Consider the following 20,373-nt stretch of genomic DNA (forward strand, 5'->3'; position numbering starts at 1 on the left):
TTCGGTGGAATTGGCAGGATATCGCAGGTCCCGGCAACTCCCACTGTACACGGGGGAACGCTTAGGCCCAAAGAATTTTTCAAACGTTCCCAAAGCACACAGCTGATCAGAGGAAGCAGGCATCCAGATCTCCCTGCCCTCACTCAGGTCACTGTTGGGGTGCATGGCAGCATATATCGTTTTGGGACTTGTGGGAGAACCCCTGTTGGTCGATTGCTGGTGTCCCGAGTCCCTAGTCATTCTCCTGAATTTCCCTGGATTTGCTCAGCCTATGAGAAAGGGGGGGGGGGGGGGGGGTGGGTCTTGGGAGGTGGGCAGGACCGAGGATAGGCCATGAATGGGGTAAGTGAGGGCGATGGGACTGAAAAGAAAAGCTGTCCCGGGGCTCACAAAATGTGCGCAAGTCGAGGGGACGTATTCAGGGAGGTGGCCTGACTTATCAAGGCACCACACCGGAGGGATGTCAAATGAGGGCGAGAACCTCGGCTCACCTCTCCTGACCCAAGACAGTCGAAAGGCTGAAGGCGAGGTGAGGTCTGATTTTGCAGAACCGTTTTTAGAAATTCGCTGTGTCAGAGAAACGAAAAGACCAAACAAAACCCCTAAAACACCAAGCCCGATTATTTCGTCCACGTGGCACAAGAGCAAGCCAAAGGGGCGGGGGCGGGGGCGGGGGCGGGGGGAGGTGGACGGGACGGGGGAAGAGTCACCCGTCCCGCCCCTGCTGGGAGGAAGGGATTTGCCCGTTGAGCCAACTCCTGACACGGCCGGGTCGCGCGGGGCGCGGCAGGGAGGGAGGGAGACCGAGAAAGCCCTTTTCCCACAAAGCCGCTGCGCCGCGGTCCCCTGTCCCCGCCCCCTGCCCCGGGCCGCAGCCGGAGCGCGGGGAGCCGCCGCGAGCCCTTTAAGGGCCGAGAGGTGCGCGGTCTCTTTAAGGCAGGTCCTGGTGGTTTCTGTTTTCCGAAGGAAGTGACGGGGGGTGGGATTGAATGAAAAGTGCAAAACAGAGTCTCGCCGCGCCGGAGTCGGGGGCCGCGGCGGTCGCGGCGCTGGGCCGGTGGGCGGGCGGGGGGGGGACCCCGGGAGCGCCGCGTCCGCCTCGGAGCCGCCGGGGGGGGGCGCGCGGCGGAGCGCAGTCCACGTGCGTCCGCGCCACGTCGCGGGCCCCCCGCGCCTGAGCCCCCCGGGGAGCCGCTGCCCCGCGCGCGCCCCGAACTAGCCAGCAACTTCGCGCGAAGTTTGGCAGCGCCCCTCTCGGCTCGCACGCCGCGCGCCGGGCCCGCGGAGGGCGGCGGCGGCCCCCGGGGATGCGCCCGCCCGGCCGCCGCGGGGTCCCCACGGCGCCCCCCGCGCTGCTGCTGCTGCTGCTGCCGCTGCTCGGGCCGCTGCTGGGGGCGCCGCGCGGCGTGGGCGCCGGGCCGGGCGCGCCGGCCGAGCTGCGGGTCCGCGTGCGGCTGCCCGACGGCCAGGTCACCGAGGAGAGCCTGCAGGCGGACAGCGACGCCGACAGCATCAGCCTCGAGCTGCGCAAGCCCGACGGCACCCTCGTCTCCTTCACCGCCGACTTCAAGAAGGTGAGGCACCGTCGCTCGCCTGGAGGGCCGTGGGAGCCCGGGCGCCCCGGGGGTCCCCGGTCGCACTGAGGCCTGCAGGTGGAAGGCGGGCCAGGAGAGGGGAGAGACTGAGCCAGGGTCGTCGGGGTCCCCGGCGCCCAGATCCGGCCCCTTCATTCTGCTGGAGGAAGTCCTCCGCGGGCCCTCCAGCCCTTCACCCCCTTGCTCTGGGTGCCCAGGCCCCTTCTCTCTCCCTGACTCCCAGCCTTCTGCCCACTTCTCTTCCAGCTCTCCCAGAGCCCTCCAGGTGCGGACTCTCCTTCAAAAGAGTTGACTCCCTTCTTGGAGTCATTTCCCTGTGCTCTAGAGGAGAAAGTCCTGGGCTGGCAATCAGAGGTCCTGGGTTCTTGCTGTGTGATCTTGGGCAAGTCCCTTTCCTTCTCTGGGCCTCGTTTTTCACCTCTGCACAGGTCAGTGAGGTGGCTTCAGGCCCCTCAGCTCTGACATCTTGGAGTCTTTGAACCAACTCTCGTGTTGCACCGTTCTAGGCCAGAGGCATGGCGGGAGGGAGGCCGGGAGGTAAGAGCTGATTGTCCCTTGTCCCTCCGGGACCAAGGAGAAGCTACCTCTGCTCCTGGGTCTGGAAGGCTGGGAAGCTTGAAGAAGGAGAACCTGGGGAGAGGCCCTACGTGAGGTCCCCGCACTCTGGGAGAGTTGCCACTCCTTACCGCGCCTGGCAGGACCGCTGGCCAACCTCCATGTTTTGGCCCAGATTGCAGGAAGGGGGCAGAAAGCAGCCCCTATTCAGTATGTGTAAGGAACCAGAAGGTGGACGTGGCCCCCAAGGTTGTTGGGGTTGGGGGGAGACTGGAGGAACTGGGGGGTTATCAGTAAATGGGCCCGGAAGGGCAGTGAGTGACTAACGGTGACCCAGCAGCAGGAATTCTGGAAGGAAAGAGGGTGGGTGAGGAGTAGGTACTTGAAAGGAGTCTCCTGATACACACACACACACACACACACACACGCACAGACATGCACACACCAGCCCCTCTTCTGATAAAAGGAGGCCCTGTCTCTGGGGAAGTGAAGAGGTGAGGCCAGTTAGATAGCTGGGCAGCTGGAGAAGTTCAGGGCTATAGAGCCTCGCCCAAGCCATCTCTCTCTCCTCCCTCTTAGAGAGTGGGAGCTTGAGAGGAAAGGAGCAGAACTTGGGGAGGCAGCTAGGGACCCAGCAAAACTGCCATAGAGAAGCATGGGGAGGGGATCCAGTGGACAGCGGAGATAGGGCTTGACTGCCGACCTGTCCCAAAACTACTGAGTTGTCACTGACATGGGACATAGGTGGACCGTGGGGTGTGGGTGGTCATCCCAGCTGGGAAGACTTTGTGGCCCTTCCTTACTCAGTAGGCCCAAGCTAGGTTCTCACATTCAGGTAGAGGCAGGTGGGTTCGTGTGTGGAGAGAAGGAAGCTGGCGGGGCCAGAATACCTCCTGCCTCCCCACACCTAAACTCCAGGGGAAATTTTGTCAAATGCTTTCTTTTCCTGGGAAATCCCAGAGTAGCCAGACCCCTCAGGGGGCGGTGGTCTCATCTTCCCCTCTAACCTTCCACTGAAGCCCTTTGTACTTGAGAGTGCCCCGCTGGCCAGGACAAGAGTCTCCTAACCTTCCTGCCCAATGCCGACTGTTTTATGGTAGCTGGAACCCTGGGGAGAGGCTTCCCTATTCCTGGGACCTCTTCAGCAGCTGAGGCTGTGGCTAGGACTTCAGTGAGAGACACAACGGGTAGGGCTGAGCTTTTATAGCCTCTGGCTGCAGCATAAACTTTTTTATTACTCTACCCTGTGGGCCAGGAGAGGGGAGTGCCCCAGTGGCAGTGGGGTGCGGAACTGGGGTCTGGAGCTGAGAGTTTAGTAGGGGGCTGACCACCCAGTTGAAGAAGCCTCTTGGAGCTGATGGCAAGGGCCCCATTTTAATCCCCGCAGTGGTTCAAACCTCCACCCAGGTTTGACTCTAGTCCAGAGTCTGCTTTTCAGGTTAGCTTCTGACCCAGAACCTGGCCTTTCACACCCGCCCTGGCATCTCCTAATTCACCAGCAAGGACTGGAACTGGGGGCAGAAGGCACAGAAAGGGAACCCGCTCTCTAAGGGCTCTCCAGCTCCGGGTTTCTCATTTAGCCCGGGGCGGGGCATCATAGCCTTTCCCCCACCCAAGTCGCTGTCTACATTGGCCAGAGCAGCTTTTCTATGCGGATCCTTCCGTGGCCCTCTCAGTCCTCAAGGCCTTGTGCCCCATAGCCTTTGGCAGATTTACACAAGGTTCTATGTAGACGTAACAATTTTTCCCGTGGGAAGAAGTCTTGAACGTTGTGTTCCTTTTGTTTTGTGTACCAAACACCCCAGTCCACTTAGGAATGGCAATGTTTGCCATTTTCTCACCTTTAGGAGACAGTCCAGACTGAAATGAGATCGATACGGTTTAACCCTGGGCAGGGGACTTGAGCTCTGCAGGCCTTCGTTTCTTCATCTGTAAAACGAGGGTGATAACTATGAAGTGAAGTGAAGTGCCCACTATGCGTCGGCTCCCGTGCTAAGCGCTCAAGAAATGGAAGCCACTAACTTTCGTAATCGTTGCCCACATCACAGTGCAGCATGGGCCCTCCGTGCTGAGCCTGGACCCAGAGAGGTTGAATGATGGACCCAGAGTCAGTGCTGAGCCTGGAGGGGCCTTGAGCCCCTCATCATAACCTTCTCCTCGAAGCACGGCGTGTGGGCGCTCTCCAGAGAAACAGAAACAACGGGCCGTAGAGTGAGATACACGGAAAGAGATTTATTACAAGAGATTGGCCCTCATGATCGTGGAGGCTGAGAAGTCCTACGATCTGCCATTTGCAAAAGCTGGAGGCCCAGGAAAGCTGGCAGTGCGGTTCCAGCCTGAGTCCCAAGGCCTGAGTGCCAATGTCTAAGGGCAGAAGACGGATGTCCCAGCCCGAGCAGAGAGAGCGCACTCACCCTTCCTCGGCTTTTTGTCCGATCCACAGCCTCCCCGGATGGGTTGGTGCCCACTCACACTGGCAAGAGCCATCTCTGCTACTCCTTCTGCCCATTCAAATGTTCATCTCTTCTGGAAACACCCTCACGGATACACCCGGCAGTAATGTTTGACCAGCCCTCTGGGCACCCCTTTCCCCCAGTCACACCGCAGCATTGCCGACCAGCCCCTCCGAGCACGGAGCGGTCATTCTTGGCCCGCCAGAATACCCAGGGCTGCAGGGACTGGCCTTGTGCCGGATGCCCTTGGCCCAGCCTCTCCCCACCCCCAGCCCTCTCTCCCCAGCCCCTCCCACCCTCTCTGTTTGCCTCCACTGAGAGGCAGGGTTCTAGGACTGTCTGGCTCTCCCCACCCTGCCACGCTGGACCCGAAGGCGGCGAGGCAGTAACAGTAATCAGAGTAATCCGCTCGCTGTAGGACACGGAGCCTGGAGCCCAGGCAAGGATTGAGGATAGACTCCGCAGGTCGCTTGGAGCTATCAAGCGGCCCTCCTCTGTCGCTGCATACCCTGCCCCAAGGCTGCTGACCGTCAGGCAGACTGAGCTCTGGCTTTGAAAAAAGTGCCATGGCTCCGTGGCTCCCAGACTTCATGTCCGTTAGAATCACCTGGGTAGCTTTGGAGAATCCCGATGCCTGGGCTGCAGCCCAGAGCAATTCGATCTGATCTCTGAGGGCAACGGTATTTTTAAAGAGGCCCCACGATTTCCAGCAGGCAGCAGGTTCGGGAACCACTGGTATAGCTGTTCCAGGGAAGGGAGGGGACTTGGAGGTGGGGCCCAGGTTGGACTGGTAAATACAGGGAGAGCCCACACTCACTGAGCACTTGGCAACCCGTCATTCTACCCAGGGGAACCCTAATGTGCTTGAAGCAGCGAATAGGCGTTAGGCCTAATTCTACCTGCCTGCGGCACGCACACCATCCTTCCTGATACACACCCAGTCGACGGTACTCTCCTTTATAATCCAAATCCCGTGGATGCAATTATACTTGTATGTACGTACTCACCGGGCAATATCTAATACCGGCCACGTCCCCACCCCCAGGCTCTAACCTGGCTTTTTGTCAGTCAGACCGCTTGGTCCCCGTCCCCCAGGTTGGTGTCCCCGTCCAAATTCTCTTTCCCCTTGGCTCCCTGGTCTGAGCGTCCAAAAGCTGAGGGAAGGGGTGAGTCATGTTGCAGGCAGTGTGGTTTGGTGCTGACCGGAAGGGTAGGGTGGGCCTGAAAGATATGAGAAAGTCATGTGCAACTGTTTCAGGGCAGTGGGTGCAATGGGAGGGGGGAGGAAGGAACCACAGCCTCCAGAAGCATGGCAGGAGGGACCCGGAGGGGCTGTGCCGTGGAGCCAAGATAAGGGGAGCCATATGGTGGTGTGGGTCAGCTCAAGGTCACTCTGAAGGACCCAAGAAGAGTCCTTGAAACTTGAGCCCCGGCCTGAGCGCCGATGGGTGAGTGGGAGTCAGGAAGGAACAGTCCAAAGAGCACCAGAGCCCCCGCCTTAGGGGGCTCCTGCTTGGGGTGAGGGAGCAGCGTGGGAAGCTGCATGCTGTCAGATGTAGTCTGGAAGATGTGGAATGTGCAAATGACCGCGCGCTGCCGGAGGCTGTTTATTATAACAGGATGTCATGTCACACAGATGTCAGGCCGGAGAAGCTTTGAGAGACCAGTCTCCCCCTACCCTTTCTGTGTTAGGCCTCTGAAGTGTAGCAGCTGGGAACACAGGGTTGTGATGGACGGGCTGTCTTCTTGGGGAACGGAGGGCAGCAGAGATGCTTTCAGGAGAGGCCCAGGCTTTTCTGGGGTCCAGAGCATTTCCTCATAGGAGTTTACGAGAAGTGACCGGATGGAACAACCTGGCTTGTGGCCGTGGGGCCCCCGGGGCTCACAGCAGTCCCTCTGCCGTGTCTGAGGAATTCTTCCATGGATCAGGGATCTAGAGCCCTGAGGGAAGGTTGAGATATGCTCCCTGAAGCTTGGCAAGCATCTCCCACCCCTGAATGCCAATGTCCAGGGGGAGTCCTAGCAAAAGATCCTGGGTCAGGCAGTGAAGACTCCCACCTGGAACCAGGGAGGAGTGGCCTCCTAGAAATAAGATGGGGAGAGGCAGGGTAGGGCTGTCTCTTTCACAGGAACGGTGCAGCCTCGTGATGAGAACCGCATGTCCCTGTATCTCACGCGCCAAGTGGTCCCTCAGGTCACACGCTGTTGGGTGCTTTCACGCACAGCCTCCTTTGATCCTCCCTACTGCCTCGTGAGGCAGGGGTTACCCCCATTTTGCAGATGTGCAAACTGAGGCTTCGAGCTCTGAAGTGACTGTGACAAGATCAAGTGGCTAATGACCCGGGATTAGGACCCAGGGATCTTTCCACTGTATGGCAGTTGACTATGTGCGCCATAACGTAAGTAGGCTTCTTCCAGAAGGCCGAAGATACCTGAATAGGGGAGGGGAAAGGGAAGAAGGAAGCTGACGGAAAACCTTCATGCAGAGGAACAGATCTACAGAGAAACCCTCCTCTCTACAGACCTGAGCTGGACCCCTACCCCCCCGAGCTCATAACCCCTGGTGGATTTGAGTATTGGCCCTTGGCAGCTTTGTGCCAAGAGGCTCTTCCTCTAGAGAGATGGGGATGCAAGGGGCGGGGGGTCCAGGGACCGTTTGTAAAAGATCTCACGGAGACCACTGAACACTCACTGTGTACATCTTTCTGCCCTTCGCCTGTTGTGCGTCCTGACGAGCCACTTGACCTCTCGGAGCCCCAGGCCCAGACACGGCACAGGCATGGCCGAGACACTAGCGTGATGTTCACGGTCCGGTGAGAAGTGAATCAGAGGCTGTGGCAAAGCAGAGGCCAGCGTAGGCTCGTGAGAAGTGAGGTAGCGGTGCCAGCCAGGGCCCCGGCAGGTCCCCCCTCCCCGGCTCTCCTTGCTCGCTGGCAAGCCCATTGTTCTGGCACTTTCCTTCTGCTCTAGGGGCCAGCGCGTCATTAGGCTCTTCCGTCCCTTAGGTTGGCAAGTGTTTAAGTGGCTGCCGCTGTGGGTTCCGATAAAGGGCAGGGAGCAACAGGCATTTGGGGCTGGGAATCCGGGTGAGAGAGGAGTATGGAGCCCCATCTTAGGAGCCCTGAGTCAGCGGGACAGTGGGGCACAGTCGATCCACATAAAGCCTCACATTGTTCCCCGGGGCAGTTGGAACAGTAGTGACCTTTGGGATTTGGCTCACAGAGAACTGGGGGCTCGGGGGGCTGGGAGGAGGGCAGAGGGCACTGCGCCTGACTGGTGGTGGTGCTAATGCCCCTTAACAAGAAGCTTTTGTCCCAGGACTGGCCCTGAGGGTATACAGACATCCCTGTAATGGGGGCAGCGTAAGTCCCTGGGCACCCGCCTGGGAATGTGCCCCGCCTGGCTTTGGGTTGACCCCATCCACCCCTGTTCCTGCTCGAGTAGATGGGGCAGAGGGGCCAAGGCGCTCCCGTGTCTGCCCCAGGGCAGCCAGCGTGGGTTAGGAAGGTGCTGGTTCCGGGCTGCCTCTCCTCGCCGCCACGGTCCAACAAAACTGGCCCCTTCTTTAGCCATAAAGCGGCCCCAGCCAGGAGCAGAGGAATAAATATTTAGATTGGCTCAGCCCGGGCCTCGGAATCATGCGCTCTGGTGTGACGGGAAGGAGACAGAGATGGTCGAGGACACTCCCAGGAGACCGTGTCTGCTGTCCAAGAGCAAGGAGGGGTGGGGGGAGCAGGTGCTTCGCAAGGACCCTGGACAGAAGGGTGGGTGGCTGGGAGGGCACTGAGGGAGGGGGCAGCTCCCCACCCTGGCCCCCTTAGTTTTCGGCTCCCCATGGTGGAGTGCTGGGCTGGCGGGAGTTCTGAGATCGCAGAGGCCCCCTCCTCTCCCCAGGTGGGCTCTCTGGAGAAGGGGGCAGAGTGTGACAGCGGGGTGAGGACGTTGTTAGACCGTGGGTGAGGGAGTGCGTGAGGCTGCGTGAGAGACTCTGAGAGACACCACACTGACTCAGAGAAAGGGGTGAGGTGGAGACTCCACAGGCGGGGGGACACGGAGGGAGGCAGTGCTCCTGTGAGCAACCGGCATGCGAGGCAGGGGGATGGGGAGGGGGGGTTGGCCGTGTGCAGCCGAGCCGATGGGAGCCGGGGAGAGACAGGAGCCACTGCATGTGAAAGAGATTGTTCTAGAAGCAGCAAGTACGCGTGAAAGACTCCAGACGCGTGGCCCGTGAATGGGGGGAGGCAGGCGGGCATCCCTGCGTATCACTTAGGATCTGACTTGGCTGAGACAGAAAACCGCAACAGCGGCTGAAGCAAAAGAGAAGCTTGTGTCCCTCTCCCCCGTCTTATCTGAGGCTGGGGGTCGGCGGTCCAGGGCGGTGTGACCGCTCTGCTGTCATCGCAGCTGAACTCCTGTGTGCTCTGTCTGCAGCGTCGCTCCCCTTCCTTGACATTAAGCTTCCCCTGGGGCCTCTCCCCAGGAAGGCTGCACCTGGGCCTGGCACAGGATGTCTGCCGTTCAAGTGCAGAGGGCTGCCCGCCCCCCCCCGCCGCCCCTGTGCTTCCCGGAGTGGCCCTCCACTGTCTCATGGGTGTTCACCCGGAGCCCCAGCACAACTGAGCCAGCACAGCCTTCCCTCTGCGAGCTGCAGTGGATCTCAGAAGCACAGCCTGCCGGGGAGTGAGTGTGGAGAAGGAGGAGATCTGGACAAGGGCGGACAGGGGAGCTTGGTGGGGGGCGTGAAGGTCACTAGACTGTGAGTCGGGAGACCCGGGCTTCTGGTCCTGGCTCTGCAGCTGTATGACTTGCGGACGTCACATCCTCCGCTGGAACCTCACTGGATCGTGAGCTCAATGATCCCCTAAACCCTCTAAAAGCCACAATAGCAGCTGGAGGACTACCAGCCTTCTTGTTGGAGGCTAGGGAATTGATGGAGGCCCCGGAGCACACGTGCACGCATGCGTTCGTTCACTCAGCTGATAAGTGGCGACCCAGCTCTGTGCCAGACCCTGAGGCTACGGCATAAGTAAGGCCTGGTCTCCGCCCTTGAGCCAGGGGCAGGCCATGCAGGGCTTGGATGACTTACTGCCCAGGCAGAAGATGCCACATGAGGACGGGGTCCTTTGTCGATGTAGATCAGGTGCACGTGGGCCCGGCACAACTCAAGTTTCCGGTCCAGCTCGAAACCCGTGGCTTCCGGGGATCCGCTAGATGAAGCCCAGACTCCTTGGCTCGGCTCTCAGACCTGCTGCCCCTCCCCTCTCACCAGCCTCCTCCTTCGACCTCTCTCTCTGCCCTCCCTCACCCTGCCCTGCCCCTGGTGGTTTTCCCAGAATGCTTCCAGGCTCTCGTTTGTGGCCTCCTGCCTTCGTTTCTTCGTTGCCAGGCACTTACTGAGCACCTACTGTGTTCTAGGGGGTGGAGATGGCTGCAAATAGGATACTGCCCCAGGCTCAAGGAGCTGAGTCCGGAAGGTATGGCAAGACAGGGTTGCAAACACAACAGGACTCGTGCTGTAGAGGTTAGGAGTTGGGGCCGGCTGAGTCTGCTGGAGGGTTGGTGAGGGTAGCATTGGGGGGGACGGGCCAGAGCAGGGGATGCGTTGGAACCCAGTCCTGACACACGGTAGGCAGATGAGGACAGGGCATCCCCAGCAGAGGAATCAGCTCATGGAAAGTGACATGGCCTCATCGCTTCCTCTGGGAACTACCAGCTCTTTAGCTGAATGCTCAGGGAGTCCAAGACGAGCTGTTGGTGAAGTGGATGCCAGCCTCTGGAGGGGTCTTTGAAGGGCATTAGGCATTAGGCAGATCAATAACAACATGGAGGGATAGATGGGGTGGGGTGTTAAGAGAGCGTCACATTTCCCTGTCTTCTGTAAATGCCCCTCTCTCTTTGCTAGAAAGCCCCCCAACATCCTTTGACTGCTAAGGAGCACTGAAATGTCCCTCACTCTGGGGAAGTCTTCCCTCCTTCCCTCCTCGCCTCCCTGCGCCATCGTTAAGGGGAAAACAAACGCCCCTCCGTCCATCCTTTGCCCCATAGCGCGTATCATAAACCTCGACCCTCGGCCATTATTGGTGCACTGGCTTTGGTTGCAGGAGGCCAGCCTCTCCATGAGCCCCGTGAAGACAGGGGCCCCTGCCTTGGTTTTGGCCACTTCCCTGTCCAGCCTGGTGCCTGTGAAGGCCTTGCCCCAGGTCATGCTAACCAGTGCTCTCCCACGGATTTGCTGATTACCTGCCACTCCCAGAGGACTCCCCCGACCTCTCTGGGCCTCGGGTGCCTCTTTAGGAGAAAACCCTTTGCTCCTGCGTCTGCAGGTCTGGAATAGATCACAGTTGGAGCAAGGCCAGAGATGGCAACAATAATAGGGAGTTCAGCCCACTGTGTTCTGAGACCTTTCGCTCATTTTTCCCTCCCAATAATCCCTGGAGGTGTAGGTATTGTTAGTTTAACTCATTTAACAGATGTGGAAACTAAGGTACAGGGAGGTTAATTCACCCAAGGCTACATGGCCAGTATGAGCGACGCCAGGATTTGAATGTAGGTACTTCTGGCTACAGAGCCTTTGTCCTTAACTACTGTGCCGTCCCACAACCTATCTACTCCTGATGCTTACTTAAAACCACAGGCCAAGGGGGCTGGGGGTGGGGGGGGAGGTGGGGCACGGCCTGGGTGGCTCAGTCCGCTAAGCATCAGACTTCAGCGCAGGTCATGATCTCACAGTTGATGAGTTTGAGCCCCGCCTCGGGCTCTGTGCTGTCAGCACGGAGCCTTCTTCGGATCCTCTGCCCCCGCTCTCTCTCTGCCCCTTCCCCACTCGTGCTCTCTAAATTAAACAAACAAAGCCATAGGCAAAGGACTTCAGCAGACTCTGTCTCCACAGCCCGCTCACCACACCGGCTGCACGGCTCAGGTCTCTGCCCCCCTGCTGACCTGCTCCCGCATCGGCCTGCTGGCCGGCTCCCGTTGGGCTGGAGGGTCCTGGGAGCCCTATAGAAACTTCCTTGGCCTGGGCCTAGCATCCGGCCAGATGTTTGCTGAAGCAGGGGGACTTCTTCCCCTGCCCTTTCCTCTGTGCTGGAGGGAAAGGGGCCCCTGGGACCTTAGCGGTGAGTCTGAGGTGTAGAAGGTGGGAGGGACACTGGTCTACGGAGGTTCTGGGCAGGGCAGGCTGGCGGGCTAGGAGGGTGGTCCTGCCTCACGTCACCCTCATATCTGTGTCAGATGCTGCTTTTTGGTAGTCACGCTGAACCGTGAGTGGGAGCTGCCATACTCCCAGGGCAGGTCTGCACAGGACCTCCAGGCATGGCTGGGCCAGGGAACCGAGTTCTAATCCTGGCTCTGCCACTTGCCAGCTGTGTGGCCAAGGGCGGACCACACTGCCTATCTGGACCTGAGCTTCAGTTTCTCGAGCTGGGTGTCAAGGACACCTGGGAGGCACTGGTGCATTGTGGTTGAGAGAACACTGGCTTTGGAGTCAGACCGCCGGGGGTTAGAACTCTGGCCACGTTTCCTCCCGTCCCGTGACCTTGAGCAAGTAACCCGTTCCAAACTCAGTAATAATCATCCTCCCTACCTCCTGTTGTTGTGAGGATTTTAGACAGGACGATACATCCTCATAAGAACAGTGACTTATCCCTTCCAGTTATAAGCTTCAATAAATCTTTGCCCTCCACGACTAAATCTTCTCTCTCAATGAGAAATCCTCGTTCCCTCTCTTCGCTCCCAGTCAGATTCCCAATTTAGTGCCCCCATTTGCTGCCGTCACCAACATTGTTGTTTAATATAGAGGCAGGGGAGAAAAAAAAAAAAAAAAACAACTCAAAGCAGGTTTGTTTGTTTTGTTTTGTTTTTAACCCTCCTGTCTGGTCTAAGAGTTCAAATGCTTTCTCTGAACGGTGGGCAGGTGATATCCCCAAGCAAAGAGACCACTCTGCGGCTGCCAGACCGCAGGCATTTGGCTGGGGTCTTGGAGAAGATGCTCTGAATATTGCAGATAAGGTTCTTTTAAAGAGTCATTGCTGAAAATAATGTTGGATCCTGCCTCGGGGTCCTGCCGGGGACACCCGGCTGCCCGGAGCCCTAGGAGGGGAAGTTTCGTATCAGGTCTCACCTGGCAGGAAGTGAGCCCCCAGTGGAAAATACACGAGCGTACCGGCCTCCGGTCTCCCCTCAGCCAACCTGAGCAAACGGAAGGAAGATCGGATGGCCCAGCCTGGCAGGACAAGGAGATTCCAGCCTCAGGGCCCAAGAACGGATTTCCTGTTGAGAGGAAGCTGGGTTAACCCAAGCTCTGATTCACCTTCCTTGAGATCTGGCATCGGAAAGAGCCCCGTGGAACCTCTGTCGCCAGCTGAGCCTCAGTCTCTCCTTCTGCAATACTGGTGGAAAATCTCCCCGCACGTGCCCACACCTCCCTGTGCTGGAGATCATTTGCAGGAGAGGAAAGTAAGAGACCCATCCCTGTAGTCAAGGGACCTCACAAGTGCACGGGGGTTATGGGATGGCAGCACACAGGCCACCTGTAACATTTGCTGATCACTGCCGGGACGAGACTTGAGATTGCGACAGCCAGCACCTACTGAGTGCTTACTGTGGGCGGGCGTTCTCCTGTGGCCTCCACACTGTGTTCACACAAGCCTACCAGGGAAATGCCTTATCGTCCCCATCTTGCCAGTGAGGCTTACAGAGGCTGGAAGATATGCCTGGGCGCTGGCTAATACAAGACAGAGTTGGGGTACGACCTGCCCTCACTGCCTGTACAGGAGCCCAAGGGGAACCTTGGCCCCTGTTTCAGAGCACTTATTCTCTAGTGGGCGTACCATACCCCCTGAGTCGCCGCGGGCTCTCCCAGTGGGCGAGGCCAGGGCACGTACGTCGAAAGATGAATAACTACACAGGCCTGTACATGCTCAGTGCCAGTGCAGGGTCATTGGGGTTCTAGAGGAGAATGGTCCTTGTGGCCAGGGTACCTCCCTGGCAGGGAGCATCATGACAGATCCAGACCACTTCTGAGTGGGGCCTGCTAATTTCGCACTGGGAGCAGTTAGCCAAGGCACAGAGCTGAGTGAGAGCAGGGGGACACCTTGGGTGCAGCTGGGTCAGAGCACAGCGTTCCAGCAGCCAGATTGGCAGGGGAACCCCATCCTGCCCTGTGGCCCCTCTCCCTCCTCCCTCTGCTCCCCTCCAGCCTCCCCCACGCACGCAATGAGTGAGTAACAGGAAGGAGCCATTGGCCTGCTGGTAATGCCATTAGTAACCCCGAGGGGAAAGGGGAAGTGGAGGGGGGAAGGGAAAGGTGAGCCATCCCAGCTCCCCCAGGCCGGAAGTTGGCAACAGCTGCAGCCAGCTTGGGCTGCGTCTGCCCTTAACCCCGTCCCATGCCCACTACCTCAATCTGAGATGGGATGGCCAGGGGCCTGGCCGATTAGAAGCACTGGGGGGCATGTTGAGGAGCACCAGTTTCTAGGCACCGCCCCCTTCCCCCCACCCAACCTACTGACCAAGAATATGAGACTCTGGGATCTGTACTTGTAAAAAGTTCAACCCCTCCCCTATTATGGCCTGGTCAGGTAGTTCTAGAGGCTGTGACCCACCCTGATCAGGGTGACGCGGGTGCCACGGAGGGGCGGCATCCGCCTTGAAAGAGCCAGGTACCAAAAACAGGGTGCTGTTTCTTTCAAGGTGAAGTTCTGTACTTTTTAAACAGTTCTGTTTTGAAAAGACTTTTTTAGTGGTTCACCATGTGAATTTTCCAGGGGGCTCTGGAACATCTGGGGTGTGCTCTTTCGAGTCATGGGTTTAAATGGGAAAGATAAAAATTCCTAGACCAGCAGGAGGGAAATGTCCGTCGCGGGGCGGTGTCCAGGCACGTGTCCTGTCCAAGGCCTGGGCTGAGCGCTGGGTGGGAGGCCCCGCCCACTCCAGCTGGTCCCCATGCTCCTGCCCTTCCCCGTTAGGACGTGAAGATCTTCCGAGCCCTGATCCTGGGGGAGCTGGAGAAGGGGCAGAGTCAGTTCCAGGCACTCTGCTTTGTCACCCGGCTGCACCACAATGAGATCATCCCCAGCGAGGCCATGGCCAAGCTTCGGCAGGTGAGTGCTCACTTCGAGCCTTCCCTGGCCCAGCTCCTGCCCCAGAAACCCCAGCCCTGCAGCCAGCCCCAAGCCTGAACCGCACTCCGACCTCACTCTCCCACCCAGCCCCTGACCCACCCTCACCCCCGGCGCCCCACTCTCACCCCGTAGTCCTGAACCCCTGATATCGCCCCAGGCCAGACCTAACCCCATCACCCCAGATCGCTAATCTGCACTGACCCCCTACTGCCAGATCCCTCCAGCCTCCTGATTTCAGCTCCTCCCCCTTTATGGTGGAGATTCTGGGCTTGGACTCCGAGGTCAGATATGCCTTCAGACCCAGCGCCACCCCCCCGTATCCCGGGGACGTTGCACACGTTGCCTTCCAAGCCTCTACTTTCCTATGGAGAAATGAGTTATACTGAGAATTAAATGAGAGCATGCATGGAAAGTGTTCAGCGCAGTGTTCAGAACCCTTCAGCCCGTTGACCTGCTCCCTGTCCCTTCCTGGCCCCTGGGCCTCTCCCCCAGCCTCATCTGTGTTCCCTAAACGAGGCCCTCCCCTCCCTTCCCGGTCCCAGACTCTGTTCTCTGCCTGTTGGAAGGTGTGGGACCCCGGGGGCATCTGTCCTGGGCCAGCTCGCCCGGCTGCCACCTCCAATACCAGCCCTGATGACTGTCAGAATTCTCCGTCAGCCCCAGACGCCGGCCAGTGGCCAGCTGCAGAGGCTCGGCTGAGCCCTGGGGATTGGTGTCTCCAGAAGCTGGAGGCGAGGCCGGGTGCCCCTAGACTGCCAGCCTGCCCCAAGGTTCTGAAGGCAACCAGCCTTGGCCTGTCTGACTCTCAGCGATTAGGCAAAGCAGGGCAGGGAGCATTCGGAGGCCGGGTGGGAGTGGCTGTTCCTCTCCACACAGAAGAACCCTCGGGCAGTGCGGCAGGCTGAGGAGGTGCGGGGCCTAGAGCACCTGCACATGGACATCGCCGTCAACTTCAGCCAGGGGGGCCTGCTGAGCCCCCATCTCCGCAACGTGTGTGCCGAGGCCGTGGATACCATCTACACCCGCCGGGAGGACGTCCGCTTCTGGCTGGAGCAAGGTCAGCTTGGGATCACATCACCCAGGCGAGAGCGCGGTAATGAGATGCGGGAGTTCAGAGGAGAGACCCCGAAACCAGGTTGGGGTCGGTCAGGGCAGACTTCCTGGAGGAGGTGGTGCCCGTGTGGCTCTCCGGGGAGAGGAGTCAGCCAGATGAAAGCGACCGTTTCCAGGTAGGGACCCACAGACCTGTGACTTCCCAGGTCGTGTGGAGGGAGATACCCAGGCAGCACCCACCTCATTCCTTCCATTAATGAGAACACAGGACCTCTGTCGGGGGAGGGGGCACAGGTATCAGGGTCGGCACCCACTCCTCCCTGCCCACCCCTGCTGCCCCCCTCTCTCCTTTCCTTCATGCCTTCCCTGGTGCCAGCATCTCTCTCCCGTCTCTGGTGTGGTCCCTGCCTTTTGGCCTCTGTGGCTTTACTGCTGCCCCATTTCCTGATTCCGTTCCCAGGACTGTCCTCAGGTCCTCTGTGTAGAGGGGACAGGGAGATGCCAGGCCCCTGGTCCTCTGCCCAGCCAGCTGAGCAGTAGAGAAGTGCCTGCCTTTCCCAGGGCACCACTGGATTTAGAAATGGCCAACAGGGGGAGCTGGGTGGCTCAGTCGGTTGAGCGGCTGACTTCGGCTCAGGTTACGATTTCACAGTTGGTGAGTTCGAGCCCCACGACAGGCTCTGCGTTGACATCCTGGAGCCTGCTTGGGATTCTCTCCCCCTCTCTGCCCCTCTCCCACTCACATTCGCTCTCTTGTGCTCTCTCTCTCTCTCTCTCAAAATAAATAAACATTAAAAAAAAGAAATAGCCAAGAGCTGTACTCATGCCCTCCACACACACCCCTCCCAGTAAGCTGCACTCCAAACTGAGGTTCAAGCTCAGTACTGTCCCCCCGAGAGGCTGGTCCGTCCCGTGGCCACTGAGCCAAGCCAGGGGCCAGGTCACTGCTGTCTCCCCCAGCACCCCTGTGTGTACCCTGGCCACCCTGACTTCCCAGCATGTTTGTGCTGGTCCTTCCCTACCTGGCCCTCCTCAGATACCACCTCCTTTAAGAAGCTCTCCTCGATTTTCTATCATTCTCCCCACGTCTCTATTCCATCACATCCTGGTATAGTGGTATTTTATTTTTAATTCTTTTTAACACTTATTTGTTTTCGAGAGAGACAGACCTGAGCAGGGGAGGGGCAGAGAGAGAGGGAGACACAGAATCCAAATCTGAGCTGTCAGCACAGAACCCGACGGAGGGCTAGAACCCACGAACCATGAGATTATGACCTGAGCCGAAGTCGGATGCTCAACTGACTGAGCCACCTAGGTGCCCCTATAAGGAAGGCCTTGAAGTCAGAAAGACCTGGGCTCTATTCCCACTACTTACTGTGTGACCGCAGTGAGATCACTAAACCTCTCTGGGCCGGGTTTCTCCTCTATAAAAACAAGAATGGAAATGCTCAGCTCACAGGGCTGATGGGATGCCCCAAGAGGCCATGCGGGGCGGGCTCCTCCCTCCCTTTCCCCTCTGCTGATGCCCGCCTCTCTCCCGCAGGTGTGGACAGCTCCGTGTTTGAGGCTCTGCCGGAGGCCTCGGAGCAGGTGCACCTGTCCCGCTGCGGGCAGGTGGGGGATGGCGGGAAGCCCTGTGTCTGCCGCTACGGCCTGAGCCTGGCCTGGTACCCCTGCATGCTCAAGTACTGCCACAGCCGTGACCGGCCGACCCCCTACAAGTGCGGCATCCGCAGCTGCCAGAAAAACTACAGCTTCGACTTCTATGTGCCCCAGCGGCAGCTGTGTCTCTGGGATGAGGACCCCTAGCTGGGCTGGGGTGAAAGGGGGCCGTCTCTGAGTTCGCTGCTCTGGGTCCACCGCCCTTCCCCCAGCCACTGGAGGGGGTGGCCGCCCCCCACTGAGGCCTTATCTCCCTTCTCTTCCCTTGATCCCGGAGCCTCTGGCCCCATCACTCAAGACTGTGAAAAGGGGTGTGGCGTGGCAGGGGTTAACTCATGAAGGCAGCCCCCACTCCCACCCTGTGCCTCCCTTGGGGACAGAGAGAAGGGGGTTCTCCAGATGTGTCCCCCTCCCCTTCATCTCCCCTGAAGTGTTCTCTTTCAAGCAAACAAAATGTGATGGTCCGTGATTCTGTTGAACTCTTTGAAGGTTTAGACCCTAAAAGGTGTCTGTGCCTGTTACTTCGACCTCCCCCCTGGCCCCCCCCCCCACACACACACGCACCCCCACTCCCCCATCTGGAAGGAGCTGGCCCCTCTGCACCATCAAATGCCCAACGAGGAGGGGACCACGTCCCAGCGAGGGGGCCGTCGGGGACCATTGCCATAGCCCCTCCGCCAGATCACAGTGCATTCTGCTCATTGCTGTCCTCCCAACACTGGGGCAGGTGAGGGCCTCCCAGCCCGGACACAAACCACATGTGCCTTTCCCCAGACCCAGACTCTGTTGGGAGAGCAGGCCCCAGCTTCCCTCCTCGAGACAGAAATATTTTTTGTAAAGTTCTGGGGCGGGGGGGAGCACGAAGTATGAGGAAAACTTGAATTCCAGATTTTTAATGCAAAGTATTTATCATTTGTACCAGAAATAAAAGTTTAAATTTTTATTTGACAGCTCGTCTCAGAGTTCTGAAAGAACTCTTGGCCAATGCTGCCACCTGGTGGCAGGAGGGGCGTTCGCTCTGCCGGGGACCAGTCTCGACACACCGCTAAGGCACCTGCTGTGTGCTCATTCGCTGTGCAGCAGGGAGTGGATGGACCCGGGACGTATTAGGGAAGGATAAGACAAAACTTCTGCACTTCAGAAGAAGAGACATAGATGAGCAAGTCAGACGGTAATAGTATAAATAGATTAAGGCAAGCAATAAGGCAAAAACCCCGGAACCAAACTGCCAGGGTCCAAATCCTGGCATGGCTTATTTCCTGTGCAATCTTGGGTCAAGTCACTTTACCTTCCTGTGCCTCAGCGCTCTCTGCTATACAATGGGCTTAACTGTGAGACTTACATGGGTGTTCGTACATCTGAAGTGCCCGGCACGATAGTGTTCGTTGTATTCGCTATTATTAATATCGTTACCGTTAGTGAGAAGAGCAGGCATTTCCTCACCTATACACCTGAGACGGCTAAGCCAGACATCCTGAAGGTCTCTGTGCTTCCAAAGTACCTTCCAGTTTGAAGAGACTGTAATAGGAAGTGCCGAGCCGGGTGTTGGAGAACTTTCGGGAAGGAGGGATGGCGCAGGTTGAATTTATCGAGGGAGGTCTCCTCGACCAGATGGGATACGGCTTGAAGCTGGAGGGTGGTAGGCATTTGGCAAGGCGGAGGAGACTGAGCACAGGGCAGAGACAGGAGTGCTCCAGGGGTCCCACAGGGGACCCGAATCCTTAGGAAGGAGGAGACGGGAGAGTCAAGTCCTTCCTTGTCCACCTTGGAAAGGGAAACAGGCTTTCAGGATGTCCCCCCCCCTTGAAGGCTCCCCAGAACAGGCTGCTGCCGCCCCTTGAAGCTGTATAGACCAGAGGGTTGTGGTGGGAGCCAGGCTTGCTCAGCCAGGGTCAAGTCAGATAGGTGGTGAGACCTCCTTTTCAGGTAGGCATGCCTCTTTCTGAACCTGTTTTCGAGGACCAGCTTTAGCTGTCCTTTGGAGGGGGGAGTGGCGGTTAGGAAGGGAGGTGTTCCTCCCCAGGCCCTTTCCTCCTTCCCCTGCTGCCCAATCACAGCCCTCAGTCCTGAGCCCCAATCCTAGCTCTGGGTGGGGGAGGGGATTACTTGGAGAAGGCACCTCCCACTTCCCCACCCTGTCTGTGTGCCTTTTTTTACTGGAGGTGGGGTCCCAGGTCCTATATGCCTTTTCACTCACGGGTGACCAAAATAATGCTGTTTTTTTTTAAAGAGTGCTTTTTTTTTAAATGTAAGTTTGTTTTTAATGTTTATTTTTTCTGAGAGACAGAGCGCGAGCGAGCAGGGGAGGGGCAGAGGGAGGGAGACACAGAATCCGAAGCAGGCTCCAGGCTCTGAACTGTCAGCACAGAGCCCGACGCGGGGCTCGAACTCACGAACCGCGAGATCATGACCTGAGCCGAAGTCGGGCGCTTAACTGACTGAGCCACCCAGGCGCCCCTAAAGAGTGCTTTTCTGATCTTCCCTGGGAGTGACTCACACCTCCAAGCCTGTCTGTCCCAAGCAATGAGGGGGCGTCTGCACACTCATTACACACCATTCTGCCTGGGGCCCCTTCTTTGGTCTTAGGGCATGGGGATGAAAATTAAGATTCCCTGAGACTTTGGGCTGACCCCATACTCAGGCCAAGTCCATGCTACCCCTCATTCCAAACGATCCTCCCAGCCTCCCAGCCCAGCTCTGTCAGGTGCCACCACTGCCTGCCACCTGTGTGGCATCAGAATCCCTTGGGAGCTCAGCCCATTGCCAGGGTCAGCTATTTGAGAAACACGCAGATCAGGCCTTATTTTCCTCAGGAGGCCTTTGTGCACGTGTAAAAACGTAACACACCTTCAACGAGCGCTCCTTTCTCTGGCCCGTTAGAGTTTACAAAGTGACTTCCCATAAATGAGCTCACTGGCTCCTTGTAGCAATTCT

The 20,373-nt window shown here is 58.3% G+C and overlaps 1 protein-coding gene and 1 long non-coding RNA gene across 3 annotated transcripts; one reads left to right on the plus strand and one right to left on the minus strand.

The window, feature by feature from the left end:
• The first annotated feature begins 1,292 nt into the window (after nucleotides 1–1,292).
• On the plus strand, nucleotides 1,293–18,387 carry OAF (out at first homolog). The gene is made up of 4 exons (XM_042957814.1): nucleotides 1,293–1,574; nucleotides 14,569–14,703; nucleotides 15,601–15,781; nucleotides 17,321–18,387. Exons 1-4 carry the CDS (start codon nucleotides 1,308–1,310, stop codon nucleotides 17,584–17,586), a joined length of 849 nt encoding a protein of 282 aa, XP_042813748.1. The 5' UTR covers nucleotides 1,293–1,307; the 3' UTR covers nucleotides 17,587–18,387.
• LOC122231019 lies at nucleotides 1,561–4,891 on the minus strand. Of its 2 annotated transcripts, none has more exons than XR_006208128.1 (3): nucleotides 4,565–4,891; nucleotides 3,992–4,079; nucleotides 1,561–1,646 (listed from the first exon to the last, which is right to left on the minus strand). It is a non-coding gene; the product is annotated as an uncharacterized LOC122231019 (long non-coding RNA). The 2 variants fall into 2 exon arrangements; XR_006208127.1 differs by lacking the exon at nucleotides 1,561–1,646 and adding an exon at nucleotides 2,341–2,498.
• Nucleotides 18,388–20,373: the final 1,986 nt, after the last annotated feature.

This window comes from Panthera tigris, chromosome D1 (assembly GCF_018350195.1).
Source record: "Panthera tigris isolate Pti1 chromosome D1, P.tigris_Pti1_mat1.1, whole genome shotgun sequence".
Lineage (NCBI taxonomy): Eukaryota > Metazoa > Chordata > Mammalia > Carnivora > Felidae > Panthera > Panthera tigris.

Bases quoted from the DNA above. Each gene is read 5' to 3' on its own strand.
- OAF (XM_042957814.1), top strand. From the start codon at position 1,308: ATGCGCCCGCCCGGCCGCCGCGGGGTCCCCACGGCGCCCCCCGCGCTG. The intron at 1,575-14,568 runs GTGAGGCACCGT...CTTCCCCGTTAG, and splicing joins TCACCGCCGACTTCAAGAAG to GACGTGAAGATCTTCCGAGC. The intron at 14,704-15,600 runs GTGAGTGCTCAC...CTCTCCACACAG, and splicing joins CCATGGCCAAGCTTCGGCAG to AAGAACCCTCGGGCAGTGCG.